Source organism: Ammodytes marinus, assembly GCF_949987685.1.
Source record: "Ammodytes marinus genome assembly, chromosome: 1".
Lineage (NCBI taxonomy): Eukaryota > Metazoa > Chordata > Actinopteri > Uranoscopiformes > Ammodytidae > Ammodytes > Ammodytes marinus.
The window spans coordinates 17,006,585-17,034,005 of NC_137230.1; the positions used below are offsets into that span (position 1 = coordinate 17,006,585).

The 27,421-nt window shown below is 41.3% G+C and overlaps 1 protein-coding gene across 1 annotated transcript; it reads right to left on the reverse strand.

Moving 5' to 3' along the window:
- Window positions 1-2,983: 2,983 nt before the first annotated feature.
- aldh1a2 (aldehyde dehydrogenase 1 family, member A2) lies at window positions 2,984-27,027 on the reverse strand. The gene is made up of 13 exons (XM_080049940.1): window positions 26,903-27,027; window positions 18,337-18,441; window positions 17,911-18,051; window positions 17,390-17,519; window positions 15,366-15,427; window positions 14,492-14,620; window positions 10,777-10,890; window positions 7,950-8,052; window positions 7,146-7,330; window positions 6,788-6,952; window positions 6,211-6,368; window positions 4,142-4,216; window positions 2,984-3,894 (listed from the first exon to the last, which is right to left on the reverse strand). The coding sequence occupies exons 1-13, from the start codon at window positions 27,017-27,019 to the stop codon at window positions 3,822-3,824; spliced, it is 1,557 nt and encodes a 518-aa protein (XP_079906066.1). The 5' UTR covers window positions 27,020-27,027; the 3' UTR covers window positions 2,984-3,821.
- Window positions 27,028-27,421: the final 394 nt, after the last annotated feature.

Genomic DNA, 27,421 nt, shown 5'->3' on the forward strand with positions numbered 1-27,421 from the left:
TGTATTGTTAAACAGTATTGTCATCTTCGCTCTCATGCAGACATGAGCTTGTCACATCATCACTAGTGGAGGAGTCCTGACTCACACTGGAATGAAAAGCACACAGAGTCGCTTGCACAACATTTAAGTGAGATAAATCAGACATCTCCTGCAAGCACACACACACTCACACACACACACACACACACACACACACACACACACACACACGCACACGCACACGCACACACACACACACACACACACACACACACACACACACACACACACACACACACACACACACACACACACACACACACACACACACACACACACACAATGCCAATACATGTCTGTAAAATGTCTCAACAAACAAGACAATAAAAAAAAACAGCAAACTGCAATTTAAGTGACAAATGAGGAGGACCAGAAAACATGATCCAACCAGACACACAGAGATATCTCGCTTCGGTCGGTTAAATGTGAGAAAACATTTAGAAAGAACAGAATGGAAAAGCCGTGCTATCTTGCAGGAATATTAACTGAAGCTATACACATGGCTTTCGAAGGATAAGGGTCCATCTGGACAAAGGGTGAATGTCCGTGTCAGTGTGTGGTCTGTTTCCAAGCTGATGTCCTTAACTGTGGGGTTAAGCTTGTACACACTAAGAAAATAAGGCTTTCTAAAAGGTTCTCATAAAGATATATTAAACTGATTGGATCAATTTGTCTGTGGGAAAGTTCACTAATGTGTTCTGATAATCTATTTTCAGATTAGTTTTTATTTAATTTTTGTACATGTTTTTTTTAATTACTCTGTATTGGGTAAAGTCCCTGTCTCTATGATACAGTATGTTTATTATCAATATTTCTGGGAAAATGTTAAGGAAGCTTTATTTTACTTTACTTTAAGAAGTGAAAGGAACTGAAGTGTTGAAGCAGCACAATAGATACATACGAACCAAGAAAATAAATGATTTAATTCTTGCATTAAACATTATTGGTAAAGCTGTACACATGAGACCCTGTGTAGCCTTATTTCATTAGTTCTCCTGCTTGAAGACACATTAAGGTTCACAACTGCACTTATAACTTGAGTGTGTGTGTGTGTGTGTGTGTGTGTGTGTGTGTGTGTGTGTGTGTGTGTGTGTGTGTGTGTGTGTGTGTGTGTGTGTGTGTGTGTTCATAGCCTGCAATGACGTTCCCTGTTGTGTTAACAGAGTGCTGCAATAAGAAGAACACTTTTTCATCTTCTCTTTGGAAGGGCTTCAGATACCAACTGGGAAGGGAATGGTGGGAAAATGTACCCTGATAATTCCAAATCTGATTGGCAAACAAAGGGCTGCAGAGCAGTGTCTCTTCACATCTGTTCATCTGAACATCAACACCAGCTAGACTCATATTTCTGTTGCTTTAGCCCCACTGAACGGCCACATGTCCTCACTTCTCTCTTTCAATAAATCAAAGATGGCACTGGATTAATGTAACTGTGTGCGCTGTTTGGTCCAAAACGAATCAAATGTAAGCAAACGTTCACATGGAGGAGGCCCAAATCATAATACTGAAGAAAAGAATTTGACTTTATACTAATGTTATTTTATCTGTCTCTAAAAGTTTGTATGTTGCCTCAGTAGTTTAATTTCGACAACAAAATATACTTACACTTGGACACTTGAGACCAACATGTTTCAGACTTGGAAAGCAAGTTTGACACAGCTGTAAACAAGAAAATCAATGAAGGCTGATTTCTATTTTGCTGCTTCAGGTTCAAGGTCTTAGCATTGTGAATGCAGGCTCACAGTCTCATTCTATTGTTTTTAACTTGAAAAGAAAAGGACTTCTGTTAATGTTTTTAGTAACACCAGTGCTTTTCCTACAATGAAAAGTTAACATGTCTGCAGTGAAAAAAGGCTACAATGTTGACATTCCTGTCACAAATTTGATTTGCCTTTCAAATGATTTTTGTTGATAATCCTTCAATGAAAGTTCATGATGCTCATTTGATGTGTCTCTTGTATCTCCCACTCTTCAAGTTTACAGTATGGGTTGAATTAAAACATTGGCTCTGACAGAATCTACATTCAGGGACATGTGCTGTTAAAATAAACTTAAATGTGTTTTATATAATTCATGTAAATGTTAATGTTGTTGTTTAATAAGTTACTCATTTTACCCTACTCCTCCTCTGCTGGTCAATTTAATGACTATGTGAATTAAATGGCAACCCCTATACCTAGATCGAAGAACAAAACAATGCCCATAGGAAAATAACCATTTATCTTGCAAACCTCTTATCTGCTGCATATATGAAGTTTGCATATTTTTGTTATGGATTTCCTCTATATTTAAATTATTTGATTGTATGACGCTTACACTTACCCAGCTAAATGAAATTCAGCCACCCTTATTTTCATAATTGACACGTGTGCTTTTTCCTATGGTGACATGTCAAATGCCTGCCATTTAAAAAATCCCATCACCTTGGTGTCATGAGTCTACCTGTCCAGTAGGTGGAGCCGTGAGAATTAAGAAAGCACTTCTACATATTGTTCTTCAATCTTGAGCATTGGATGAATGCCCAATAGGAACACAATCTGAGAAATTAGAACCATCTTTCACGTTTGCCTTTTTCAAGGAATTAAAAATTCCACATGTGTTCAACATGTAGCAAATATTTTAGTTAAATCATCTCTTTGCGACCCTTTAATTCCAAATGAGATGCATCAATGCAAGCATTTTCAAATAAAAGTAGGTAAATAATCTATGTGTGTGACCCAGGTCTTTGAGGTTCAGCAGGAAGACTCGTTATATTCCCAATTAATGTAAGATTAGTGTATGATAGGATCTTAGTCCCGAAGGAAACTGTAAAGTGTGTAACCTCTTGAAGAAACTCGCAGTAAACACTCGGGGGAAAACTGTTTTCCAGTAAGAAAAGTTTTTACTGAAAAAAAAAACTATGGTCATTTTATAATTTCATAGCATATGATTGTATAAACATAAACATAGATGGACATCAATGAAAATCAGTTACTTAATGTTTAAAATACATCAACTCCTCTTTTGGCAAGTGAGAGTAAAATGCTTTTAAGAGGTTAACATTTTCACGTTTACATCAGTCAAAAGGTTGACATACAGTGTTAAGTCGTACAGGCTAAAATATAAACAAAAGACAATTAGAAAATAAATTGTAATTCTGAATTAAAAAATGTATCCATTCATATCTGAGGCGGACAACATCAGTGGTCTTGAACGAGCTGACATGCTTGCATAAATTCTACCAAAGACAATGACACATGAGGTTTTTTGTGATGATCATACCGCACAGTCCAAAGAAAAACTGTCTTCCCAACACGTGACAAGTTGCTAGTAAAGGGTTGGTTGCAAGTGCGGCGAGTCTCTGAGCATCCAGCATCTGGGGGGAGGGTTGGAGGGTGGGGGGAGGGTGGTGGTCAGGGTGTAGTGGCTAGCAGGGGGGGGGGGGGGGTTGTTATTGGGATTTGCAGTCAGAACAGCCTCCCCCATTGTCTCTGTGAGTGCTTTAGTGTAGTTAGTGGTGGAGGTATACATTATGGGGGGTAGTTCAGTGGTTGTCAGTTAGACTTGGTACAGTCCACAGACTCGGTTGGAGTTGGCTGGACAGGGATTGGCTGACTGTCCATGGTGGAGCAATGCAGAGTTGATGGACCCGGGGAGGGCAGCGAGCGGTCACAGCCTGTAGTTACCATGGAAAGATCTAGTTTGGATGGTTAATGTGGTTTTTGCCACAGTGAACGGACCGACAACAGGCGTTGACAATGATGAGGAATATGCCACCTCCTCCTCCTCCTTGTGTAGCGGCTTTAAGAGTTCTTGGCGACCACCTTCATTGTGATGGTCTTCACTTCTGAGTACTCCTTCAAGCCGCAGTCTCCCCTGAAAACACACAAAAACAGGAAATAGTAACAATACTTCTCATTTTGTTGAAACCTTCACGCCAACAGCAGCATTGAAATAAAATGTTTACACTTCTCAAGGGTCTTAATGTAGAAAAATTGCAATATCCTCTTAGATAAAAAAACATTTTTATGGGATGTATGGGATAATTTGGAAAGTAGGTTTTCAAAAAACAAAGTCAGAATTAGAAATATTCCGTGTAGGCAGGCAACCAATTCATACTCACAATTCACGTCCATTGCCAGACATTTTATATCCTCCAAATGGACACTGTGTGCTCAGAGCGTTGAAGCAGTTTATCCTGGGAAATACACAAAACATTGATCACTCTTACTCGTTTGACTTGTGTGGTTTGCTTGTTGAGAAATGTTGCATCATTATGTGCAAAGAAGTGGTATCAAAGCTGCATTCAGTAAGACTGGTGTAAATATTTATTTTTCATATTCATTGCTTTCTTTAAAACCCTCTGGATTCGACAACATCATTCAATTTTGGTAAAGCAAACACCACTGCAAGTTGTCAGGTCGTATATTTGTGAATTGATTAATGGGGGAGTTGGGGAAAGTTGCAGCCTGGAGTTTCTAATCTGAGAAAATGGGAAAAAAAACTTTGAATGAGAAGATCCTGAGCAAGAGGAGGACTCATCATTGTGTGAAGCAATGGTCAGTTTCCCACAAGGTGAAGTCAAAGCCTTTGTCACAGTGACCTTTGACAAAAAGACAAATATTCAAAATATGTAAATGATGGCTAAGAGGGATAGTTAAAATGTTTTGGGAATATGCTAATTTGTTTTCTTGTATTAGATTTGAATAAGAAGATTAATGCCACTCTCATATCTGTACAGTAAACATATAGCTACGACCAGCCAGTGTTGTAGTACTCGAGAAATCGTCTTGAAATCGTCTGCATTTTTTCTCTGCCTCAAACAAAGAGGCCTTAGATTTCATTTTCAGACCTGTCCACATATACAGATGTATACAGTAGCTAGCCTATATAGCAACAAGCCAAAAAAAGGGTAATGAAGGAATCTTTCTTTCTGGGTATTTTTATGGGAATGTTGATCTTTAAGGTATATTTGAGGAGGGCCTTTGGTTTGCATGTTCCACATTTTATCGTAAGTGTGTCATGCAGTGTGTGCAGTGTCAGCAGCTGGTTAGCTTAGATAAGCACCAAGACTAGAAACAACTAGCCTGACTCTCCCCAGGTAAAACAGCCCTGTTAGCATAGCAATATTGTTTGTTTACTGTAATCCTTACAAAAAGATAACATGTTGTGGGTAGTTTATGAGCCGGACTATTTCTTTGCCATGAATAACTTGAGGTTTGTCATCACCATGAAGCTGCCAAAAAACTCCGGATTAAGCATTTAATTTTCCTTAAATATATTGTGCACAGGACAAAAGTTGTGTGATGTATTGTACTTCAGATAAAGAGCTCTTTATGAGTGTCATGTTGAGGCTGTACAAGTTAAGCCAACAGAGAAATCTAATGATGAGGCTAAATTCAAATAGGCCTAAAGGGAAGTGGGGATTTCCTCCCCGTGTGTCACTTTAATCAACAGACCATGTCTAAAGTCAAATCTTTAAGATCGGAAGACGACTCATGATACAGCCGCGGTCCACCGCAAATGTTGTTTGTATCAATGTGGTCGTATCAGCGGGGGGGAATATTGTTTCGGCCTGGGAGCAGGCAGGATTTGTTAAGGGTGAGGAGATGGTAAGAAACTAGGGTTTGGTCCTTCTCAAAGTACCAAACAAAAAGCCTCAACAGAGGCAGCGAAGTGGGATGTTGATTGGACGGCATCAAGAACGAAGGACAAGGTGGAAGAAATGTTTCTTCAGCTTGCAAAGGATTTCTGTCTGTTTGTAAGTATATTGAAAAATTCTTGGCAGATGCTGTACGTTAGCTATAATTCCACCCCTACTCGCAACCATCTGCAGATAATTATAAAAGAAAGAAAACTATTTTAAGAGAACTCAAGAAGTAACATTTTATGGCCATTTCATTTATACAAATTATAAAATTACAGTGTCAGTTTACATTTGCAATTTAAGTTTTGCATTGTTGTCGTGCACTGGCATGCTGCTTTTGATATTTTTATATCTCGAATGTCTGAGCTGAGGGGAAAGAGTGAAAAAAAAGGAAGGAAAACATTTCTCTGCGGCTTGTGTAATGATAGTGAAGTGGCACGTTGCCAGTTTACAGTTTCTGGATGCCAGAGTCTGAAATGGTTGATACTTCCCACATGAAAAATATTACTGATTGCAGCTAAAGAAACACAGCAGATGAAACTTACCAGACAGTGCCTGCCTGCATGGCTGTGGATATGGTCATGGCTTTGTTGATGTCATTGGTGAATACAGCCGCAACCAAACCATAATCTGTGTTGTTGGCTCTTTCTATCACTTCCTCGATTGTTTTGAACTTCATGAGCTGCTGGACTGGGCCAAAAATCTGTGAACAGATAAGAATGGACAGGTTGGTCTTAGATCTTCTAATTAATTTAGCAAATTTATATTTACATATTATTGGTTAGATAGATATACATACATACATACATACATACATACATACATACATACATACATACATACATACATACATACATACATACATACATACATACATACATACATACATACATACATACATACATACATACATACATACATACATACATACATACATACATACATACATACATACATACATACATACATACATACATACATACATACATACATACATAGAAGCAGGACAGTGAATTTACTACAGTATTTTTACATTGTCTTGAGTAAAGAATCAAAATACTTCTCCCACAAGTGCTTTTCACACATACATAACTTCAAAATCCCCAATCTTTATCGCTTTACCTCCTCTCTGGCGATGCGCATGTCATCCCTCACGTCAGAGAAAACAGTGGGCTCAATGAAGAACCCATTCAAGCCCAGAGCTTTGCCTCCACACTCCAGCTTGGCTCCTTCAGTGATGCCGCTCTGGATGTACTCCAAAATACTATTCTGCTGGTCCCGACTGATCTGTAGAGTAAGAGGAGGATGACATAGACATTAAATGAGAGCATATGACAGAGAATACATACAAAGATAGAGAAACACATTTTGAAAGTGAGAGAAAACGGAAGAGACTGAAAGTACTAAAAAGGGAACAGAATTCCTGTTAAAATAAAACTTGTGCTGAAGTTTCTCTTAGATTTGGACATGTTGACCTGACCTGTGGGCCCTGCTCAGTGGTGGGATCAAAGGGGCTGCCGACTATCCTCCTCTTGGCTCTCTCCACACTCCTACGAACAAACTCATCATATATGGGCTCCTCCACATAGATGCGAGAGCCTGCCGTGCAGCACTGTCCTGCGTTGAAAAACACGCCCTGGTGGGCCTGCTCTACAGCTAGATCCACTGGGGGGGGGAAATATTTTAGTCAATCATTAGAAAACTAACATGAAAAACACTACATCATGGGAATGGTTTGTTTAATAAGAAATATTAAGTCTTACTCCGAAGTGCAATAAGTAAGAATTTTAATGTATAAGAAAAAAAACAGTAATATGTTTGGTTGTTCCAAAATTTCCCCCAATAAATATTGGAGCTAGCCTGTGCAAATCTGATACCTGACACCTGAGAGACAGGACCCTGCTGTTGCATACGAAGGGTTAACAGACCCCCGTGATTTATGGGTCTCGGCTGAAGCACCCGACTGAGTCAGGGTCCATTCTCCTGATTTACAGGCCTTAGGGAGCCCCTCTCACGGCTGCTGAAAGCATTTGAATGCCTCGGCACCCCCGGTTTGGTGAGCCACTTAGAATTGATATGAAACCCATCAATCCACAGGTTTTCATAGCACCTCAAAACATATGAGTATTTTAAGATTCTCAATCCATGTGTGTTCATGCACAGATTGACGGTTCTGTGAATGGGACTAAACATAACTAAACAAAACAGCGATAGTGGCGGACAACCTACTTAAGGTGACGGGGAAATGGATCATTGAATAACATTTTTTTTCTTGAGAACTTACTATCAGCATCTGCAAAGATGATGTTAGGGTTCTTCCCTCCCAGCTCCAGCGTCACTCTCTTCAGGTTACTCTTCCCAGCTGCTTGTTGGATCAGCTTGCCGACCTAGCAAATGAAAGAGATCTGGGGTTTACTCACAGAGATGCAGGCCCGTGGCCAGATCAGTAAATCAGCTGGAGCCATTAAATAGCTTAAAGAGGTAGGCCAGCTGAAACATGAGTTCTGTAAACACACAGGATGCATATCTGTTACAGGTCTTTGGAGACAGCAACAGGAAAATGAAATGATGTTTCAGCCGCGAACACAATCTGATGTCTAATGAAGGGCAGGAAGAAGCAACCACAAGGTGTGTGGGTGGTGTCCTGCGATCTGACGATCTGAGACGGTGGGAGGGTTGGTATGAAATGTGTCTGGTGTGTCAATATGGAAGACGACCGGGCTGTGGTTGTTCATTCTCTTCCTATCATGCCTGTTTTTACTCTACTCCTTATCTAGAGTGACCATATCAAATAAACAAAATGAGGACTAATAAATAGTATGTTTAACTGAACTAATCTTAAGGGACCATATGTGTTTTCTCAAGTATATTTTTCTTCTATACTGATCTTGTGCTTTTCTCTCAAAGTGTGTTACTGTTGTGAAATTAGTCACAGTGATCATCACTCCTGCATTCAGTTTGTTACTTTGCATTTTTACACAATTATCAATGAGGAAGTTTATGAGCAAATGGATTTGAAAAGTCTGCATTTTGTTTCCTCAAAAGGTTAATGTAGACATGACACCACTGTGATTGATTTTTTTAAAAACTCCACAAAGTTTCAAGAGTCTGTTAACTGATTGTAATTATGAATGGAAATTGGTGTTAACCAATATTCCTGGAACAATAGAGAAAAAATCCATACCAAAAGTTTGCAATAGTGGCAAAAATACACAAAACAACTGGTATTGTCCTTTAAAGAAGTATAACAATGTGGCTTTCTTGTGGGATATTTAGATAAGGAGATTGAAACCATAAGTAGCTGGAGCCAGCAGTTGGTTTGCTTTGCTTTAGCTTAGCACAGAAGCGAGCTTTTTCTCTGCGTTCCCAGTCTTTATGCTAAGTTAACTGGCTGCTGGACTGATACTTCATAAACAAATGTCAAGCAAGTAACAATCTGCTCATCTATACATGTATTCCCCAAAATGTCAAACTACAACTTTAAAATGAATAGGCTACTATATGGTAGATGGGAAATTATGAAATATTGTATTATCTCTAGATAGCACCTAGATAACAAGTTTGAGAAACACCACACACCTCCCTTCCAGCCCTACACCCTAGACAAGTATTCGTCTTCCTGTTACTCATACGGCCTGTTTTATTTTCCGAGAGCACTGACAGGATGAAGTGGGGAAAATACCCTCTCAATGTCCAGAAAAACAAAAACAAACAAAAAAAACACCTCCAGCACAGAAAAGACTCATCTTGTCTCATTATCTTCTCTAGTGTCTGGTTCGCCTTAAGCCACTAATAAGATGTATCAGAAAAACAATAGAATAGGATAGAATCAACTGCTGTGCTGTGGGCTGGTATGTAAGCAATGTGATACTTGGTTTGGCTTGATGGTTTGGTTCTGATGAGTTTTGTCTGTCTTTGATCAGAGACCCAGAGAGAGGCTGACTCAGTGGAGGTTAGCGTGTGTTTATTCAGGGGTGAAGGAAACATGCTGGGCTGCAAGACTCCTCCTGCGTTAAGTCACAGCAAAGCATATGAGTCAGAAACGAGGATGGAGTTTTGGTCCCTGAAATCCACCTGTAGCTATACACCACCACCACTCCACCCTAAGAAGAGATGCTGTGGTCGCTTATATTCCTGATCCACTATAGCTACTACAGCACGGTGACTCACTGTCTGGGCATCAGCAGTTGTCTTACGGCTCTAGCTCATTCTCCTCTAATTGACTCCAGATCACATGAAACAACAGGAGAACTAGTAAAGAGAAGAAGAAGAAGAAGAAGAAAAAAACTGGGCCACTCCCAGAGGAAGTGTTCAATCAAGGCGATGATAAAACAAAGGAAGATGTTTGTGTTAGAAGGTGATCACGCACTGATTGGGTGTGTCTATTGCTGTGTATGTGTGTAAGAGAGAATGACAATAGGAAAAACATTTTATAATTTCTTCATCCCCAAAAAGCAAAGGTCTAATCCAAACATTGTATGAAAGCAGGCTGGTCCCATCATAACATAAATTCTGCATTAGGATTGCTGTAAATGGTTATACCAGCAAGGGTTAGCTTGCAGTTGGAAATAACAGATGTTTATAAATGATCTGCGGAAAACGAATCGGCTGTTCCCTTTGGCCCGAGGAATGCGTTCAGACTGTAACACCTCAGAGGCACTCAACACCTAACATGGTGCGTCCTTGATGATTTAGCTTTCCATTAACTGCTCCTCACTTCTGCAAAGCCACATGGGTTATTCTTGTGTGTATTTCCTGATAGTAGCTTCAATGAAAGACGTGGCGGTTAATACAGCGGAAGGGAGAAAGAAAAGAGGCAGTGTTTCCAGAGAGATGTTTGTATACTCTTGACAGCGCAAATATGTGCATGTGTGCAAGATAAAATCAGAACATCCCCCCACCCCACCCCTGTGATGAGTAGTAATGACAGGGCACGCAGCTTCAGTAAGACCCCATTTGTTTGTCATTTAGACTTCAATACTGGCACACAACTTCCCCTAATTACCCAGCCTGCTCTTATGCTCTGCACATGTTGGTCACTGTGTCACTTGCTGACAACGGCAAGCGGTAGGCAGCTGTGGCTCCCAGACACTTTGTTCGGGGAAACGTACCTCAGTTGATCCTGTGAAAGCCACTTTGTCTATGCCCATGTGCGAAGCAATTGCAGCTCCTGCCGTTGGCCCGAATCCTGGCAAAATATTGATGACTCCCGGTGGAAACCCGGCCTGTCAAAACAATATGAGAGGAAACAAGCTTTAGCGGAGATGACAGCAGAGCCAAGCAAAACCACAGGCGGTGTGGGGGAATCCGGACCCAACCCAAACCTCCCTACTAGCAGAGAAAGGAGACAACATCAAGAAAGAGAGAAGGCAACAGACAGATAGTCTCCAGAAAGAGGCTAGGGCAGAGGGGGAGACAGGGAGGATGTGGACACTGAAATTTGTACATCATGATAAGGTTTTTGTCTACATGAACATGTGATGCTGCTTTGTTCCTATCCTGTTTAATTTCACTAGCTTGAATAAGTCTTTTTTTTTGCTGACTATGATCCAAAGTCAATGCCTAAGCTGCTCGTTCTCTTTTTTCCCCTAGCAATCAAATCTCTGCTCAAATACATGTCGGTAGGTAGGCCTTCATCTCTCACTCCTTTTACACAGAAGCCCCTTTTACACAGCCAGTGAAAGCTGGGAATATGCCGAAATTTCGGCCCTCCGCCCTGCTGTATAAATGTGACCGTTGCGGAACGGGGGAAGAAAGGTGCGAGAGATTGTTCCGGGAATTTTACTACCTCGGGGGGTAGTAAGATTGCCGACACAATCAGTTCTGCCTCTCTGTAGAAATGCGGCCAGCTTGTTGATGCGGAACAGGGGGGCGTTTGACGTTCCATAGCCTACGTTCTAAACATGCGACCATATTAGCAGTTGAAGGGCGTATGTGTTAAACATTAACCACGGTGGCCTGATGTCCAGTAAAAATCACCAAATTACCAAATAAAAGGAACAGTGTATAATCTAGCTGATCATAAGGTCCGCTGCTCAATCCAAACCCCCACGCTTCATTTTGCAGAGTGTATGAGTCTATTTCTGCCCGGGGGAAGTTGTACAATGAAGTAGGAAAGCTAGGCTAGGCTAAGCTAGGCTGCGACCAGATCGCCGCCGCTATTATTATCCTAAGTCTGAGCGTATATCCACTCTATATTTCTGTCTACAGTAACGTGACTTCACACACTGTGTGTATGTGTATGTCCGAATGGCAAAGCACTGCCCCAAACCTGTCACACAAACACACACACAGACACACAGACAGTTGACGCAGTGAGCTGAGTGATTTTGTCAGTTTGGTTAACTGTCCCAGAGATGTTGGACTCAGCGCGTAGCAAGATCAACCGGCACATCACGGGGACAGTAAAATACGGCCCTCTTAGTGCAAGCCCCAGCACTCCTGCTCTCAATTCACCGGCCAGGGTTGTTGTTGTAACCTAACCAAGCAGAGCCGGCAAATTGCCGCTCTTTCGTTCCGTCAATATGCCGCAATCTCCGTGTAAAAGGGGCTAGAGATTGCGGCATATTGACGGAACGAAAGAGTGGCACTGCTTGGTTAGGTGTTATTTACACAGAACCAAGCAACGCCGGCATGTTGGCGCATCAGTAGCATGGACATATAAAGAAAGATCAGTAGCCCCTTTTACACAGCGTTCCGGAATGAAAGAGGTGCTTGTAAGCAGCGTCAGGTGTGACATAAACATTTAGCGTCGCGCCGGTCAGCTGCTTTACAACAACAACACTGGCTGGTGAATTGAGAGCAGGAGTGCTGGGGCTTGCACTAAGAGGGCCGTATTTGACTGTCCCTGTGATGTGCCCGTTGATCTCACTACGCGCAGAGTCCAACATCTCTGGGATAGTTAACCAAATTGACAACATATCACTCCGCTCACTGCGTCACCTGTGTGTGTGTGTGTGTGTGTGTGTGTGTGTGTGTGTGTGTGTGTGTGTGTGTATGTGGGTGGGTGTCTGTGTGACATGTTGGCTGTGAGCGAGTCTCTTTGAGAGCAGTGCTCTGTCATTCAGACATACACACATACACACAGTGTGTGAAGTCACGTTACTGTAGACAGAAATATAGTGTGGATATACGCTCAGATTTAGGATAATAATAGCGGTGGCGATCTCGCTACGCGCTGAGTCCAACGTCTCTGGGACAGTTAACAACCAAACTGACAAAATCACTCGGCTCACTGCGTCAACTAACTGTCTGTGTGTTTGTGTGACAGGTTGGCTGTGAGCGAGTCTCTTTGGGGGCAGTGCTCTACCATTCAGACATACACATACACACAGTGTGAAGTCACGTTACTGTAGACAGAAATAAAGTGTGGATAAACGCTCAGATTTAGGATAATAATAGCGGTGGCGATCCGGTAGCAGCCTAGCTTAGCCTAGCTTAGCCTAGCCTAGCTTTCCTACTTCATTGTACAACTTCCCCCGGGCAGAAATAGACTCATAAACTCTGCAAAATGAAGCGTGGGGGTTTAGATTGAGCAGCGGATTATGATCAACTAGATTATACGCCGTTCCTTTTATTTGGTGATTTTTACTGGACATCAGGCCGCCGTGATTAATGTTAAACACACGTCCTTCAACTGCTAACATGGTCGCATGTTTAGAACGTAGGCTATGGAACGTCAAACGCCCCCCTGTTCCGCATCAACAAGCTGGCCGCATTTCTACAGAGAGGCGGAACTGATTGTGTCGGCAATCTTACTACCCCCCGAGGTAGTAAAATTCCCGGAACAATTTCTCGCACCTTTCTTCCCCCGTTCCGCAACGGTTGCATTTATACAGCAGGGCTTGGGCCGAAATTCCGTCATATTCCCGGCTTTCACTGGCTGTGTAAAAGGGGCTATTTGAGTGAAGACATCCTGGAGTAAGTTTAGCCTGTTGCTAGTTTAAGATAATAAGTTCAGTTTGGTACTAAACTAAACCTATACCATCACTGATACAGGGCTAATGCTGTATTTATGCAATGTCAGCATAGTGTTTCACACATCACGCCATGGTGTTAGCCCTAATAGTAACCTTAAGCTGGGTTTATTGTTTGTATGAGTTGGTTACCAAGTGAAACGAGATTCAAACAAACACTGTATTGTTCCAATTAAACAAACTGAATCAACTGTATCTGCATTGATATTGGATTGTATTATGGTTTAGGTTTTTAAGGTGCATTTGCAGCCGTTCTGCCAACAGCTTGTTAACATGTCTTTTCACTAAATAGAAAATATTTTCCCAATACCTCATACTTGGAATTACAATTCGGAGGCTGACGTGAGCGTTTCCCCCCCAGCCCGCTGCTCGTAAATACGTTCTAAACGATACAATGTGATCGCAGCATAGTAGATCAGCAGCCAACTATTTGCAGCAGTAAAAACATTATGATTGTTTCTGTGGATTTTGTAGTCTTTTGATAAGTTTTTAACAAGAAAAATTGCTGTGTACGGCTGAACGTACGACAGCACTCTCAGTCAGCAGTGAAAAGATCCTCTGCTCAAGGCTATTGAATTCAGGTATATTATAAAATAGGATGGAAATAAGGATTACACACTCTGAAAAGCTATACCAGAAATAAAAGGGACACATCTGATTTTTGCTGCCTTGGGGTTTCACTGAATAACCTTCCAACCTTGTTTTTCAGATTCATACTGAACACTGTGTTCTTGGAAAACTAAAAAAAACTGTAAGTGATTCTGATTCAGTTATTGGAGTACTGTCCTAGCATGTTGGTAAACTGCCTTACGATCACATTTGTGGTTGGCAAAGCAATTCTGTCATTTACCTCTTTGACGAGAGCTGCCATGTGGAGACAGGTGAGTGGTGTCTGCTCAGCTGGTTTGAGGACAACGGTGTTTCCACATGCAATCGCTGGACCCAGCTTCCATGCTGTCATCATCAGAGGGAAGTTCCACTGTACATGAGACACAAACACACACACACACACACACACACACACACACACACACACACACACACACACACACATCCCGGAAAAAAAGACATCATGCATCTGACTGACACACTGGGTGGTCACAAGTCGAGCTCAATAACTCATCGCTCTTAAGTCACTTACTCTCATTTTCACTCTGTCTAAACAGAGTCAAGTGAGAAAATGTTCTCGGCACTCTTACAGTATTTTCTCTTCCCACAGTATTCTGAGAAAGTCGGGAAATTGCAACACATGTGCAATAAAGCCATATCACTGTACAACACAGGCCTGTGTTATTTCTGCTTTACACAGGAGCCCATGGGGCTCAATGCAGAACCACACGCTTTCTGCACTGTTGCACAATCAACAGTGTCTCTTTCTCCTTGATCTTTTCCACTTTTCTCACCATTCTCCCTTCCTCAAACGCGCTGTGTTAAATCCTGCAGCTTGCTCTTCTGCCTCTCACTTCTTTCTTTTTCTTTCTATTACTCAAACTCACTGGCACCGTTATTTTCGGGGCTTTCGGGCAGGATTTACCCGAATAAACACTGACTGTCTGGGAATTACTGGAAAATGCAGAATGTAAATCAAAAAACAGCCCGCACTTACAATCACTGACATCTCTTTTAACCTCAGCCAGTTCACTCATATCTGGTTTTTTTTTGTCAAGCTTTTATGTCCATTTGTATCCATCATACGTGTCACTAGTAAGAAGGGTTGTACTCACAGGGATAATTTGTCCACAAACTCCAATGGGCTCGTGTCTGGTAAATGTCAGATAATCTCCATCTGTAGAGGAACACACGTGCAGCACACACACACACACACACACACACACACACACACACACACACGCAAACACACACAAAGAGAAAATAGGGTTATTAATTTCGAGCTTCAGTAGTAAAAGGCTTGACAAATGCCTGAAACACATGAAAAATGTCAAGACCTGATACCCCAAGAGTTGTTGACTCAACATGCTAATTTGTAAATGAATTCACACGCAACATTCCTGCTTACTTTACCCTGGTGAGAGATTACATTTCGTTTGGAGCCTCCTACAGCACAGGCATGTGTGTGGCTGTTTTAGGTCATGGAGATGGGTGTTATGCTGGAAAGGTTTGCTCATTCCTCTTGCATTACTTAAGTTAAAGGAGGTACTTTAGTGAGGGTGTGCCATGCTTGTTCATTCTCCACAAAAACAATCAATATTGGGAAATGTGTGTTTAAATGTGTCAGCAGCTGATGAAACATTGCCTAATGTTGCATCTGGACCGGAATGACGGTAGATGACGAGCCAGATTATCATTTTCAATGGAATACAGTGAAAGTCTAACAATGGACACAAACGTACACTAAACATTCTCATGTGTCAACCTTTTGGGATGATGCCTCCTACAGCACAGTTATTGTTTGGAGAACGAAACTATAACCCTATTAGAGATGGGATTTTCAGGAGGAACTCAAGTATCTGCAAGGTCTGTTTGAAAAGTATGACGCCCACGAATGACTTATATTACAATTTGGAAGGCGCAAATGTAAACTATACCAAACTGTGTAGCCAAAGGTGCTCCACAAGATGACACTCCCCATTCATTTCACACAGTCTATGATACAAGTCCAACACAATAAGCTCCGCATTACGTGCAAGACGGATAGATGCTGAGGGGCTGCTGCTGTTAGATGTCCTGCAGCTTATCCTGACAGGTGAACAAACACGACCGTCAGTGACAGCCTTACATCATACAGGACACCAGGAATACTCTTGTTTATGTTCTCCCAAAGTCTAGTGGAGAAAAAACTGTCCTGGAGAAATGCTCACTGTGGTTGGTTTCGCAGCAGTGTAAGAGAAACCTGGAGAGTGACAACACATTGGTATCGGAAGGGATTTCGATGTCCTCTCTTATTAAATGTTCCTTTTTGTGTGCTTCCTGTTGAAACAAACAGCCAACTCTACCCTTTTACAACCCCCAAATTCAACTCACTTAGTCGGCGACACTGGTGGCAGCCTCCCTGGGACAATACATGTTAATGTTTGGTTTGATCACCAATGTGATATGATATCTTACTTTGCTAAGGATGATAAACATGCTTTTACAACAAAACTATTTTTCATTCAACTAAATATGTCAGTTTTTTTAAAGCAGCTATAATCAATACTCCTTTATTGTACTATAAATTGATCAAATGAGAATGCTTAATAAATTTTTTGCATTGAAGCGCCTTTCAGCTCACTACTTCGGTTTTTAGACACTTCTACAGGATCTAAAAGAATTGTGATGTTGCTCCATATCCGCTGGATCTGTTATCTGTTATAACAGTTTGCCATGTTAACTTGAAAGATATAAGATATGTCAGTGTTTCGTTCATAGCATGAATAGAATGTTTATATGTATATATTAACACAAACTGTTGAACTTTGCATGAAACATATGATTTCACACTGAGGCACATCTGATCATCATAATATGACCAAGACACCAACTTTTGCTGCTAAGGTTTTATTCTTTAGTAAAGACACAGTTCAGTCAATACTTTTATACCCATGTCCAATAACAGTCCAGGGGTTTCACTTAAACAGCACCTCTGTGTCCATATAAACAAACATGGTTATTTGCTCGACAACTTCTCTCATCGCCATACTAATCTTTCTTTAACGTTTAATCTCCTAGCACCACTCACCCTTATCACCAATCGGCCTTTTGTACATTTCACTATAACTCTGCTCTAGCTCTCAAAGAGGGATCTTACCCATTGGAATGGAGGTGCCGTGGGTTTTGTCTGCATATCCAGCAAAGTATCTCAGTGTCTTTATGGTTCCTTGGAGGTCCACAAACAGGGTGGGCAGGAAAGGCTTCCCACTGTTCAGTGACTCCAGAGACTGAAGAGAGACAGGGAGAGGTTTGAGAAATATGTGATATAACCTTGTGATCCTCACATAATTCCATACTGTTCCAGCCTTTACACACTCCCATGGGTGAAATGTGACACTAAGATAACACTAAACTACAAATACAGCCCCTAAGTTACAGTTATGTTCTCTTTGAGGCAAAGTCGGTTTATTCGTATTCCTAAACACAGAGGCAACTCAAAGTGCTCTGAAGAAGGTATACAAATGATTGAATAACAGAAAATATATTAAATAAGAATATGATTAGATAAACAGATGCAGTTATAATAAGGTAGGATAAGAATACTTAAGTGGGACAAAAAAAGCATTTTAAAGATTTTCACATAGTCTAATTCAGATAAAATGCCCATATTCAACTTACCGCTAGATAGACACTGTCTCTCTCCACCAGGTCGGCCAGTTTGGAGAGCAGACGTCCCCTCTCTGATGCATCCATCCTTCGCCACACGGACCCCAAAGAAAAAGCGAGGCGAGCTGCCTGCACCGCTTTATCAACATCCGCCTTTAACACAAGAAGGGAAACATACTTATTATCTAACTTGGCCCAGTAAAAAAAGTGTATTTTTGCATTCTTGTAAACTGATGAAATCTGTCTTTTCATGCCAGCAGCATGTTTCTGAATATTTTTTTCTTCACTCAAAATGAGCTGAAAATAGAAATAATAGTAGACTGATCTCATATTTCACATTAATGCTTTTTCTTAATAATTTGGAAGCAGTTTACAGGTGTAAAATGAACTAGAAGCAACTGGAACTGTCCGGAGATGGTTTGCTGTAGGAGTATTTACCTTATCTGCTTCCTGGACCTCACAGATCTGCTCTCCAGTAGCCGGGTTGTAGGCAGCAAAGACCTTCCCACTAACAGAGTCCTGCCACTCATTGTTGATGAAAATCTGCAATGAAAAATAATGCAGTTTTTAGCATTTTAGTTAACACAATGAAGGCTCTGAGTCATGCCTTTTTTAATTTGTGAATTAAATGTATGCAAAAAAACGACATTCTTTGCATAAATTGAATTCCCTATTTGCTCAAATTCATATCCAAGTCCATATTCAAGCTGACTTTGTTCGAGAGATTAAACAGTTGGCAAACCAACTGAGCTTGAGTGGGAGATGACAAGAATTTTTTAATCTCTAAATATTTGTGTTATGTTAAGTAATCATTTCATTACAGCATGTTGGCCAATAGCTCTCATGCAGCAGTCCCAGGTCTTCCAGACTATTGTGCAAGGGATATGGGAGAATCTCTTGAAATCTGGACAGAGATTCCTGCCTGTCCAGCATTGCTCTCTGGGGAGTGCTCCACCATCCAGACAAAAGGGGTGGTGGGGAGCAGGGCAGATAAATCGCTATCAGACACCAAACCCCCACCTAGCCCCCCAGTCCCCCAACCCAAGCACACACAGACACACGTTTCACAACATCACTGCTCGTTTACGAGATCATAAAACACGTGCCGCGCTTGGTTTCTGTGATGCGTTAAAGCAGGTCTTCCGTTAAACAACCGCCTGGGAACCCAAAACAGGACATTTTCAACACCTATTAAGACCAAAAAGCTAAATAAGTGTTTACAGAGCCACAAAGCAGTGAATGATGTCACTGAAAGAAAAGCAAAGGCCTTTTATACGCTGATGAAAAGTGGAACAAAATGGTGTCTTTTTTGAAATTTCAAATCTATTTTACGCAAGTTTTAAAAACAAAACAACAACAAAAGAAAACGCTCCTTCCTCGCTGACATGTTTAGATCCATTAGGCCGTCTACTCACACACTGTTTCTAATGGCTGTCAGTCTGCCTGATAGATAGAGTGCAAGGAGAACATCTGCTGGCACAACTCTCTGTGTGTGTGTGTATACATATGCTCTTAAAGTCCCTTCTGCTTTAGAGGAGTTGAGATACACTGAGCTCAGGGTTCAAGTAGACCACCGGCCCAAGCCTCGTCTAACCCCTCCAACATGTTTACCTAACTAAACACTGGGCTTTAAGTACTATTTAATTGGCAGTAAACTGTTAGATGTGTTTACTTTTGGGCTGGTATAAAATTCCAGGGAGTCTGAACACTCTTGGAGTCGCAGCAAACACATCTCTCTCTCTCTCTCTCTCTCTCTCTCTCTCTCTCTCTCTCCCTCCTCCTCTCCATTCCCACGGCTCGCAGGCTCACAGTGTGCATGCGAATAACTCACACGCAGACGTTTAAGGTGTTCAGTATCTGTGTGTACCACGCCGCAGAACCATACGTTACAGGCTCACTCCTCTCTACGGTTCCTTTGTACCCACACCATCCCCCACACACCTTAACACACACACACACACACACACACACACACACACACACACACACACACAAGGGGAGACGGACGAGGCCAAAGTGGCTCCGCTCTTCCAGCTCAGTCCTCTCCGGCGCCTTCCATCAGAGGCCACCTTTAATCTGAAGCTCATTAAGAGCACTTCATAAAATTGTCAGTAACGATAAGGAGCAGAGGGCCAGCTACAAAAACAGAAAGTCCTGTAGAGCACTGAATTAGTTTTTAAATTTATAGGGGCCACTGAAGTGGGGCACCCTAAATCAAGAGGAGCCCCCTGACAGCCTCAACGGTCCGGGCAAGAATGCAGTCCATGGGTAGCTTTATGCATGGCGTAACCCCTCTCACAAGACACTGCTAAAGGAGAACGGATGAAGCAGGAGAACAGTGGAGCGGGCCGCCATCTAAATCACAGCCAGAAAAAGGACAACTGTCAGCCGCCGCTTGGCTCAGACCTCTCTCTGGGCCCGGACTGGTGTTAGACTTTTGTCTACTTCCATTGAGAGACTTGATTAAGATGACATGACCGAGAGGTAAATCAACTCTCAAGGTTTCTTAAAATTGCTTTTAGGATCATTTGGGCGAGGGGCAAAGAACAAAAGAATGAGAAAAGAAAGTGCAAAGGCTCACATTTTCAAATGACAAATAGTGTTTTCTTTCCCATTCCCTGCGGGGTCTTTGCTATCACTTTGCATGATGGTTTCATGTTCATTAAAAAAGAAAAAAATACTCAGTTAACTTGGTATCTAGAGACAAATCAAACAATGTGTCACTCTTACAATGAGGACCTTTTAAAGGACCGAGTTTAAAACATTTGCATTCATTTTTTAAAAGCAGAAACACGGACAAAAAAAAGGTGTGATATGTGATTTCTGAGGCATAACGAGGATGCCTGATGTGGATTAGAGCGAAGCACTTAGCCTACAGGTCAAGACTTTTCTGCATGGGCCACAGGGCAGCTGCAAAACATTTAGCAACTCCCAAGCTGTCAATCGCATCATCCAGAGAGAACCTGGACATCGGGGTAATGACAAGATGACAGGATTTACACAAACACCTTTTAATAGTTATTTTATGTTTTAAATCGCCTGCAAAATTGGTGCATGTTTGTGGATTTGTTCATTGTAAAGTAGCTGGTTTGATACCGGTGTCTTAATCTTCTATATATTGAGTAAAAAAATCAAGATTTGTTAGCGCTGCAGTACAATTATCTTTGTTTGTTCATGTTGACATAAGTTTGCGTGATCTTTTGAGATAATTCATGTTTTTTAGGAGTGAACTGTAATGGGAAATAAGAAATGCCAAAATACTTCCCGCAGCAAACAAAACATCTGTTTGGCTCTTTGCTTGTTCTCACAGCTCAGATGCTAATGCTGCAGGGACATGTAATGCTACCCGCTTTTTTGTTTTGTAAAGATGAGGGGGGGAGACAAGAGGTGGGGTGGGTTGTTGTGAATATTTTTTGTTTAGGGCAATGGGGGGTTTATATGTATGTGTGTGTTTATACACAACGCGCCAAGATTCTACAGCCAGACGAATATCCTACCCGGGCACCTGCAACACTCGTCTGCGCAGGAAGTTTCATATCCTCCCCTATCACAGGACCTCTATTTCCTCTCTGGATGGCTTTCAAAAGTCTTATAATTACTACTACTGTTACAAGTGAGTGGAGAGAGCATGTGAAAGTGGAGACCAGCTGGTCTTTTTTCCCCCTACTCTCTCTCTCTCTCCACATGTCTGAAACCGTGGAGCCTTCATGTTTTCCATTCACACACCCGCAGACAATGCCACCCTGCGCTGATGGGTTTGGGCGAGGGCGACCTCGCTGTCACTGACTGGCAAACGTCTTTGTATCGTTGGTGTGTGTGTGTGTGGGCAAGCAGCTGGAGTTGCTCTGTCTGACTCAGAAGTTATGTGAGAAACACTAATTTGACATAAGGCTGTAATTACAAACAACATTTGTATTGATTTTTTTTTCTCTTCCCGTTGATGTATTTCTTCCAGTAGTCAGAAACCACAGAAGACTCTACACATCACAGAAAGACCAGACAGTTTAAATGTTAGCCTGATTCAGCCTTAAATTATGCTGTAACACTTTACAATAATTAACTGTTATTTAATGTTAAGTGTATGCTATTAATGGTTAGTTGATGCTTCTTGAGCACTTAGTTAGCAGTTATTACCAGTTAAATAATGCTTAGTTAATGTTTATTAGGCATTAAGTAAGCATTAACTAAAGGTTAATTAATGTACCCGTATTGTAAAGTGTTACAAATTATTCTAATTATTCTTAATAATTGTTGAAAACCCCAAAGGGATGTTAGATTTTACTTTTTCAGCTGAACACAACTGTTTATGACACACTAAATTAATTGTTTAAGTCAGTCGTTAGTGCAGTCAATAATTTATCCAATCAGCATTCATAAATTCCAAATATGTGCCTACATTTTTTAAATATGTATATGAGAAGAACAGAATGCCAAAATGTATCACTCTTCAAAAGTACATCACCTTTCAGATTCCATATACAGTAAGTGTTAATGGCTAAAGACAATATAATAGGACTTAATCAACAATCTTGATGAAAGACAAAGGCTACATGCGGTGGGATTTTCATGCATCAACCATAAAATGTACCCCTCCTCTCCCCACTGCTGTTTTTTTTTGTCTGGAGAACATCTGAAGTTTGATGGGTTTCCTGTGTTCTTAACCGTTCTTTCAATCTCAGGTCAAGTCAAATGTTTGAAGAACAGTAGTTTTACTCATGGGATCAGTAGTTTTTTAAAGAAATGTGACGCTTGTTCCACAGACGAATAAATATCTAAAAAAAACAGCACTTTGTGTCTCCACTGTGTCCAGTGCTCGCCGGAGAGAGAGCCTCTTCCACCAGATTTATGAAGCCTATGTTTTTCATAATGACACCGTAAGGATTTACACGCTGCTTGTCAGGAGGGCCGCGGAGTGAAAGGTATGGGAAGTTAACAGGGTAACCTCGCTGTCACTGCTCTTCCTTAAACAGTGATTAAGAGACAGGGGACCTGATGTTGACGTGTCCACTAAGATGATAATTTACACTCGCTGCACAAGTAGGCATTTCACACCAATGGACATATTAATGGCGGTGCACACTTACCCTGTCACAATCAAAGAGATGTGTTTCAGAGAGTATGTGGCCATATGTGTGCGAACAGGGAGATTGTGTAAGCAAAGGCAGGGAAATGGGAAGGGGAGTTCTCGCTGTGCTCGTTGTGATAAATCATTTAGTTGCACAGTATCCCTTAACTTGGGCTCTGTTTGATCTTGATCGCAGTAAGATGGCGGTTTTGAAGTGAAAAACTCCAGAACCGCAGGTCAGGCTCTGGCGAGGCAGGGCCACTAACCCACACAGTGAGACAGGGTCATCATTTACACCCCAGTGGACAGCACCCAGCATCGGGGAGCCCCAAGCCTCCATCTGTGCTATCTCAATCAGTGACAGATTGATGGAGCCTCTTATTCATCCAAACTGAGTGGACGTCTCTGCTTCGGACTGCTTCACAAATAACGCGGGTCTTCAACGGACAGGGTTTGCAAAGGTTCCTACGGTGAAAGTGCACTAATGCCAGAGATGTGTAACTCAGACAATGGACACACTCAATTTGATCCCTCAATCTGGTCCTTGTTAGTTCTTTGTATTTGTAGTATTTGCAGTAGTTTCTATGTTATTACCCAATTAAAGAATTAGGCTGCAGGAAAAAACTATTGAAACAACAAATAACATCTTAAAACAGGAGATTTGTTGGCATAAACATTTGTTTCAGACGTCTAAATGGCAAATTTTTGTGGATCATGTCTTCATAGTTCTTAAAAAAAGTCTATTGTATCATACTAAAAAGGCAAACAAATGTGCTGACCTTACAAATGCATTTTCACCACACATACACACGCACACACACACACACACACACACACACACACACACACACACACACACACACACACAAACACACAAACAAACCTTTTACAGACCATTCCTTTAACCTTGAAAGCAAAAGCAGCTAGAGTTATTTAAATTCCTATAAAATGTGTCCCGCTAAGTGTCTGGTTTAACAACTCATTATCACTGAACGGTGTGAAAAACCACAAAGGCCTGAAGTATCACCCACTAAAAAGGAGCAGGAAAAGTTTCTCTCTTTGCCTTCATTATTCATAGAGTCTATCTGCTCCACGTCCGCCATAAGTGGAAAACATCAATAAATAGCTATCATGGCTCTCTTATTTATGGCTTCCTTCGTGGGCCTATCAACCTTTAAACTGTTTCTGTCATGTAACACAGCTGTTGGAGCCTTCTAGCGATAGAAATGTAGGGGTAGGGGGATAGGACAAGCGAGAGACAGCTTTACTCCTGGTGCCTTTGGCTTTGGGCGTATATGAAAACGACAAATTCTGCTCATGGAGATATCAATAGACTATATCTTCAATCTTGTATTGATGCACACAAGAGGGAAGATAGCTTAATCTGTGTGTCTTTTGACGGTGAGCAGTTCATGACTGTGAAGAGGACAAGGGGCAAACCTAGATTGCAGTAACCCTTTTGTTATCACATGCTTCCCTCGTAATAGAGGCAAACCTGGTAAGTAATTATACTGTACCAGCCATATCTCAGTTTCCAGGGTCGCTCAGAAAGATGCAATCTTTGCATTGCAGCATTAAGAACAGTCATGGTGACTGGAGGATATTTGCCAAGATTTTTTTAATTTTGATTAGAAAAAGCTAAACATTGCATTGTCATTATGTTGCAAAAAAGAAAATACTAATGTGTCGGTGTAAAAACAATAGCTTAGGAAAATATGTGTGTGGAAGCTTTGCAGATCCATCCACACGCCCTATAGGCCAGCGAACAGTGTTGGTTGTTCCCCTTGTGGGGTGGAGAACAGGAACAGGGTGTGAGGAGAGCCCACGCCAGGGGTTCCCATAAATCAGGGCCCTTCTGCCCCCTATGTCCACCAAACCAACAGGCACAGGATGATCCAAATTCCTGGGGGTTAATTCACCAAGTCGCTCCCTAAATTTCCCTCCTGTACACCGTTTAACTAACGCTGTGAAAAACTGTTGAGGAAACTGGGGAAGGCTTACAACTGGGAAGAGCCTTTACACAGCACGTACCGTCCTCAGCAGCAGCGTGCCCTTTGCACTTACAAAACCCTGAGGTATGTGTTAACCACAGAGTGATTATAGCACTGATTGAACTTACACCTCGCTATCGTGAATCTGTACTAGATGTGCCCTTTATTCTCGCAATCGTAAAAACACTTGCTGTAGTTTTTTTCAGTAAAGCAACAAAACCCGGAGCTGGCTACATACTGGCCGCTAAGACCATGCAGACACATTACTAGAATATCAGAGGAAAAGGAAAAGGAAAGGAAAGGATCTTTAACTTATCACTTAAATTTGCTTCAAAGTGTCCCAATGTGTCAACTTGAATATATATTTAATTTATAAAAAATATCAAGACAGTGCAGGCAACAAAACATTGTATAAGTAAACTTTTTTCAACATGTGTGTGACCTGCAGTGCATGGACAAAGCACTATGGCTCCAAAAGATTAATTATTGCTTAATTATGCAACAGTGTGTTTACTGCAATGTATTGATTATGTTAACAATTTGCAGCCCCTAACTACAGGATATCAACATATTAAACAGTATTCTCACCAGATGTTTTAATTAAGATCTACTTGAAAGCAGTTTTTTTGTCATATTTGCAACATGATTTGTTTCAGCTCTTTGTTTGACTCTCAAGTTTCCTTTCTCTAGCTTATTTCTGCATCCCTCTTTTCCCACCCACACACTGTGGGGCGATCCAAACACTGCTCTGATAACACATGCCAGACCAATGTATTCACTTTACTGTCATACAATAAGGAGATAAGGCTTGATATAAATTACTTTGGACTTGAATAACTTGTGTTTATAGTTAAAATTGCTGTGACTGCTGATGTCATCGAAAGACAAGCCTTTAGGATCAGGCAGAACACAAATGAGGGCTGTTTTCCATGTGCACACACACTCACACTTTACCATTGATTCATTAAATCAGTGTGAGCAATCTGACATTAATTAAACTTAGAGCTTAACGGCTCACTGAATAACACAAGAAAACACTAGCCTACTGAAGGGAGACATTATAATAGTAAACGATTTGGTTATAAAAATTGCAATATTTCAAATGTATAAGTATCCCTTTATTTACGGTCTATATATCGCTTTATTAGGCGAGTTTAATTGAAAAATACATTCTATTAATTGGCTTCCAATATAGTGATCTGCATAATGTTGGCCTGTGTTTGCTGAGACTGCGTTTCAGGTGCAATGTGGATTAAATATAAAACATATTATAATAATTATAATAATACATGATTATCATTGTGCACGTGAGTGTTAGTCATTTTCAAATTCCTTTTTTCATTAACAAGCCCAAACTATGATACGCCCTTCGCTGATTACGCGTCTGTTATTTTGCAGCATGCATATTTATAATTGGCCAAAATTGTATGAAAAATCAATTATAGGTATGTATTATAATCCTAGATCCATGCAATGAGACAAATTTTAAAATGTAGCCTACTTTTTAAAGAAAAAAAAGGTAATGTGATAGGCTACCAAGAAAAGAAAAAGAAAAAAAATTACTAATTATAAAATGTCCGTTATCTACTTCCTTACTTTAAATCATCTGGGTCAGGAGTTAGTTATTCATCATTTAAAGTTGAGCTATACACTGAGAGCACGTGGACGCATTAAACGAGCACTCATCTTATCAACTCTTAACTGGAAGTTGGGAAAAAGTTGTTCGTAGAAGTTTATGGGCTCGAGCCCCGTGTGTGAGCTCGTCTACACCCGGGCTGATGCCGAAGCTTCGGCTGCTGACACACACAAACACACACACACACACACATACAAACTTTAGTTCAAAAAGGTTGAGTTTAAGAAACGCAATCGGACAAATACGGGGAGAAGCGCAGTCGTCGCGCGCAAAGCCGGCCGGTACGGCAGCGGAGTGTGGACAGAAACAGACCTTGGTGTACTTGATCTCCGGGTTGGGTACCGGTCTGGGCATCAGTTGGAGGTTTGCCATGAGAGCAGCGGGGTCGCTCTTCACCTCACCGGGGATCTCGATCTTACTGGAAGTCATCACGGTCTTGTCTGTCCGTCACTAGTCTGCCTGTGCTGCTGCTGCTGCTGTTGCGCCTCTCTGGGTTTTTTCAAACAGATTTCTGATTAGGACTTTGGGTTTCTTCCTGGGTTTATAGCCAGGTGTCAGCCGCGGTTCATTTTCATTGGGCAAAGGGAAAGGGCTGTCCTTTTGAAAATTAAATTCACGCATTTACATAAACGACCTCAGCCATGCGTGTTAAGGAGGAGAAGCACATCCACCCCACCCACCTCACGCTCCCAGTACACTCAGTTTTCCCTTTGCTTTCACTCACCAAACAGCCAACGGGCTTTTCTCTACAGCCATTCAAAGTTTTTTACACACACACAAACACACTTCACGTGATGCCATGAATAATCAAAAGAGAGTTGACCATCATGT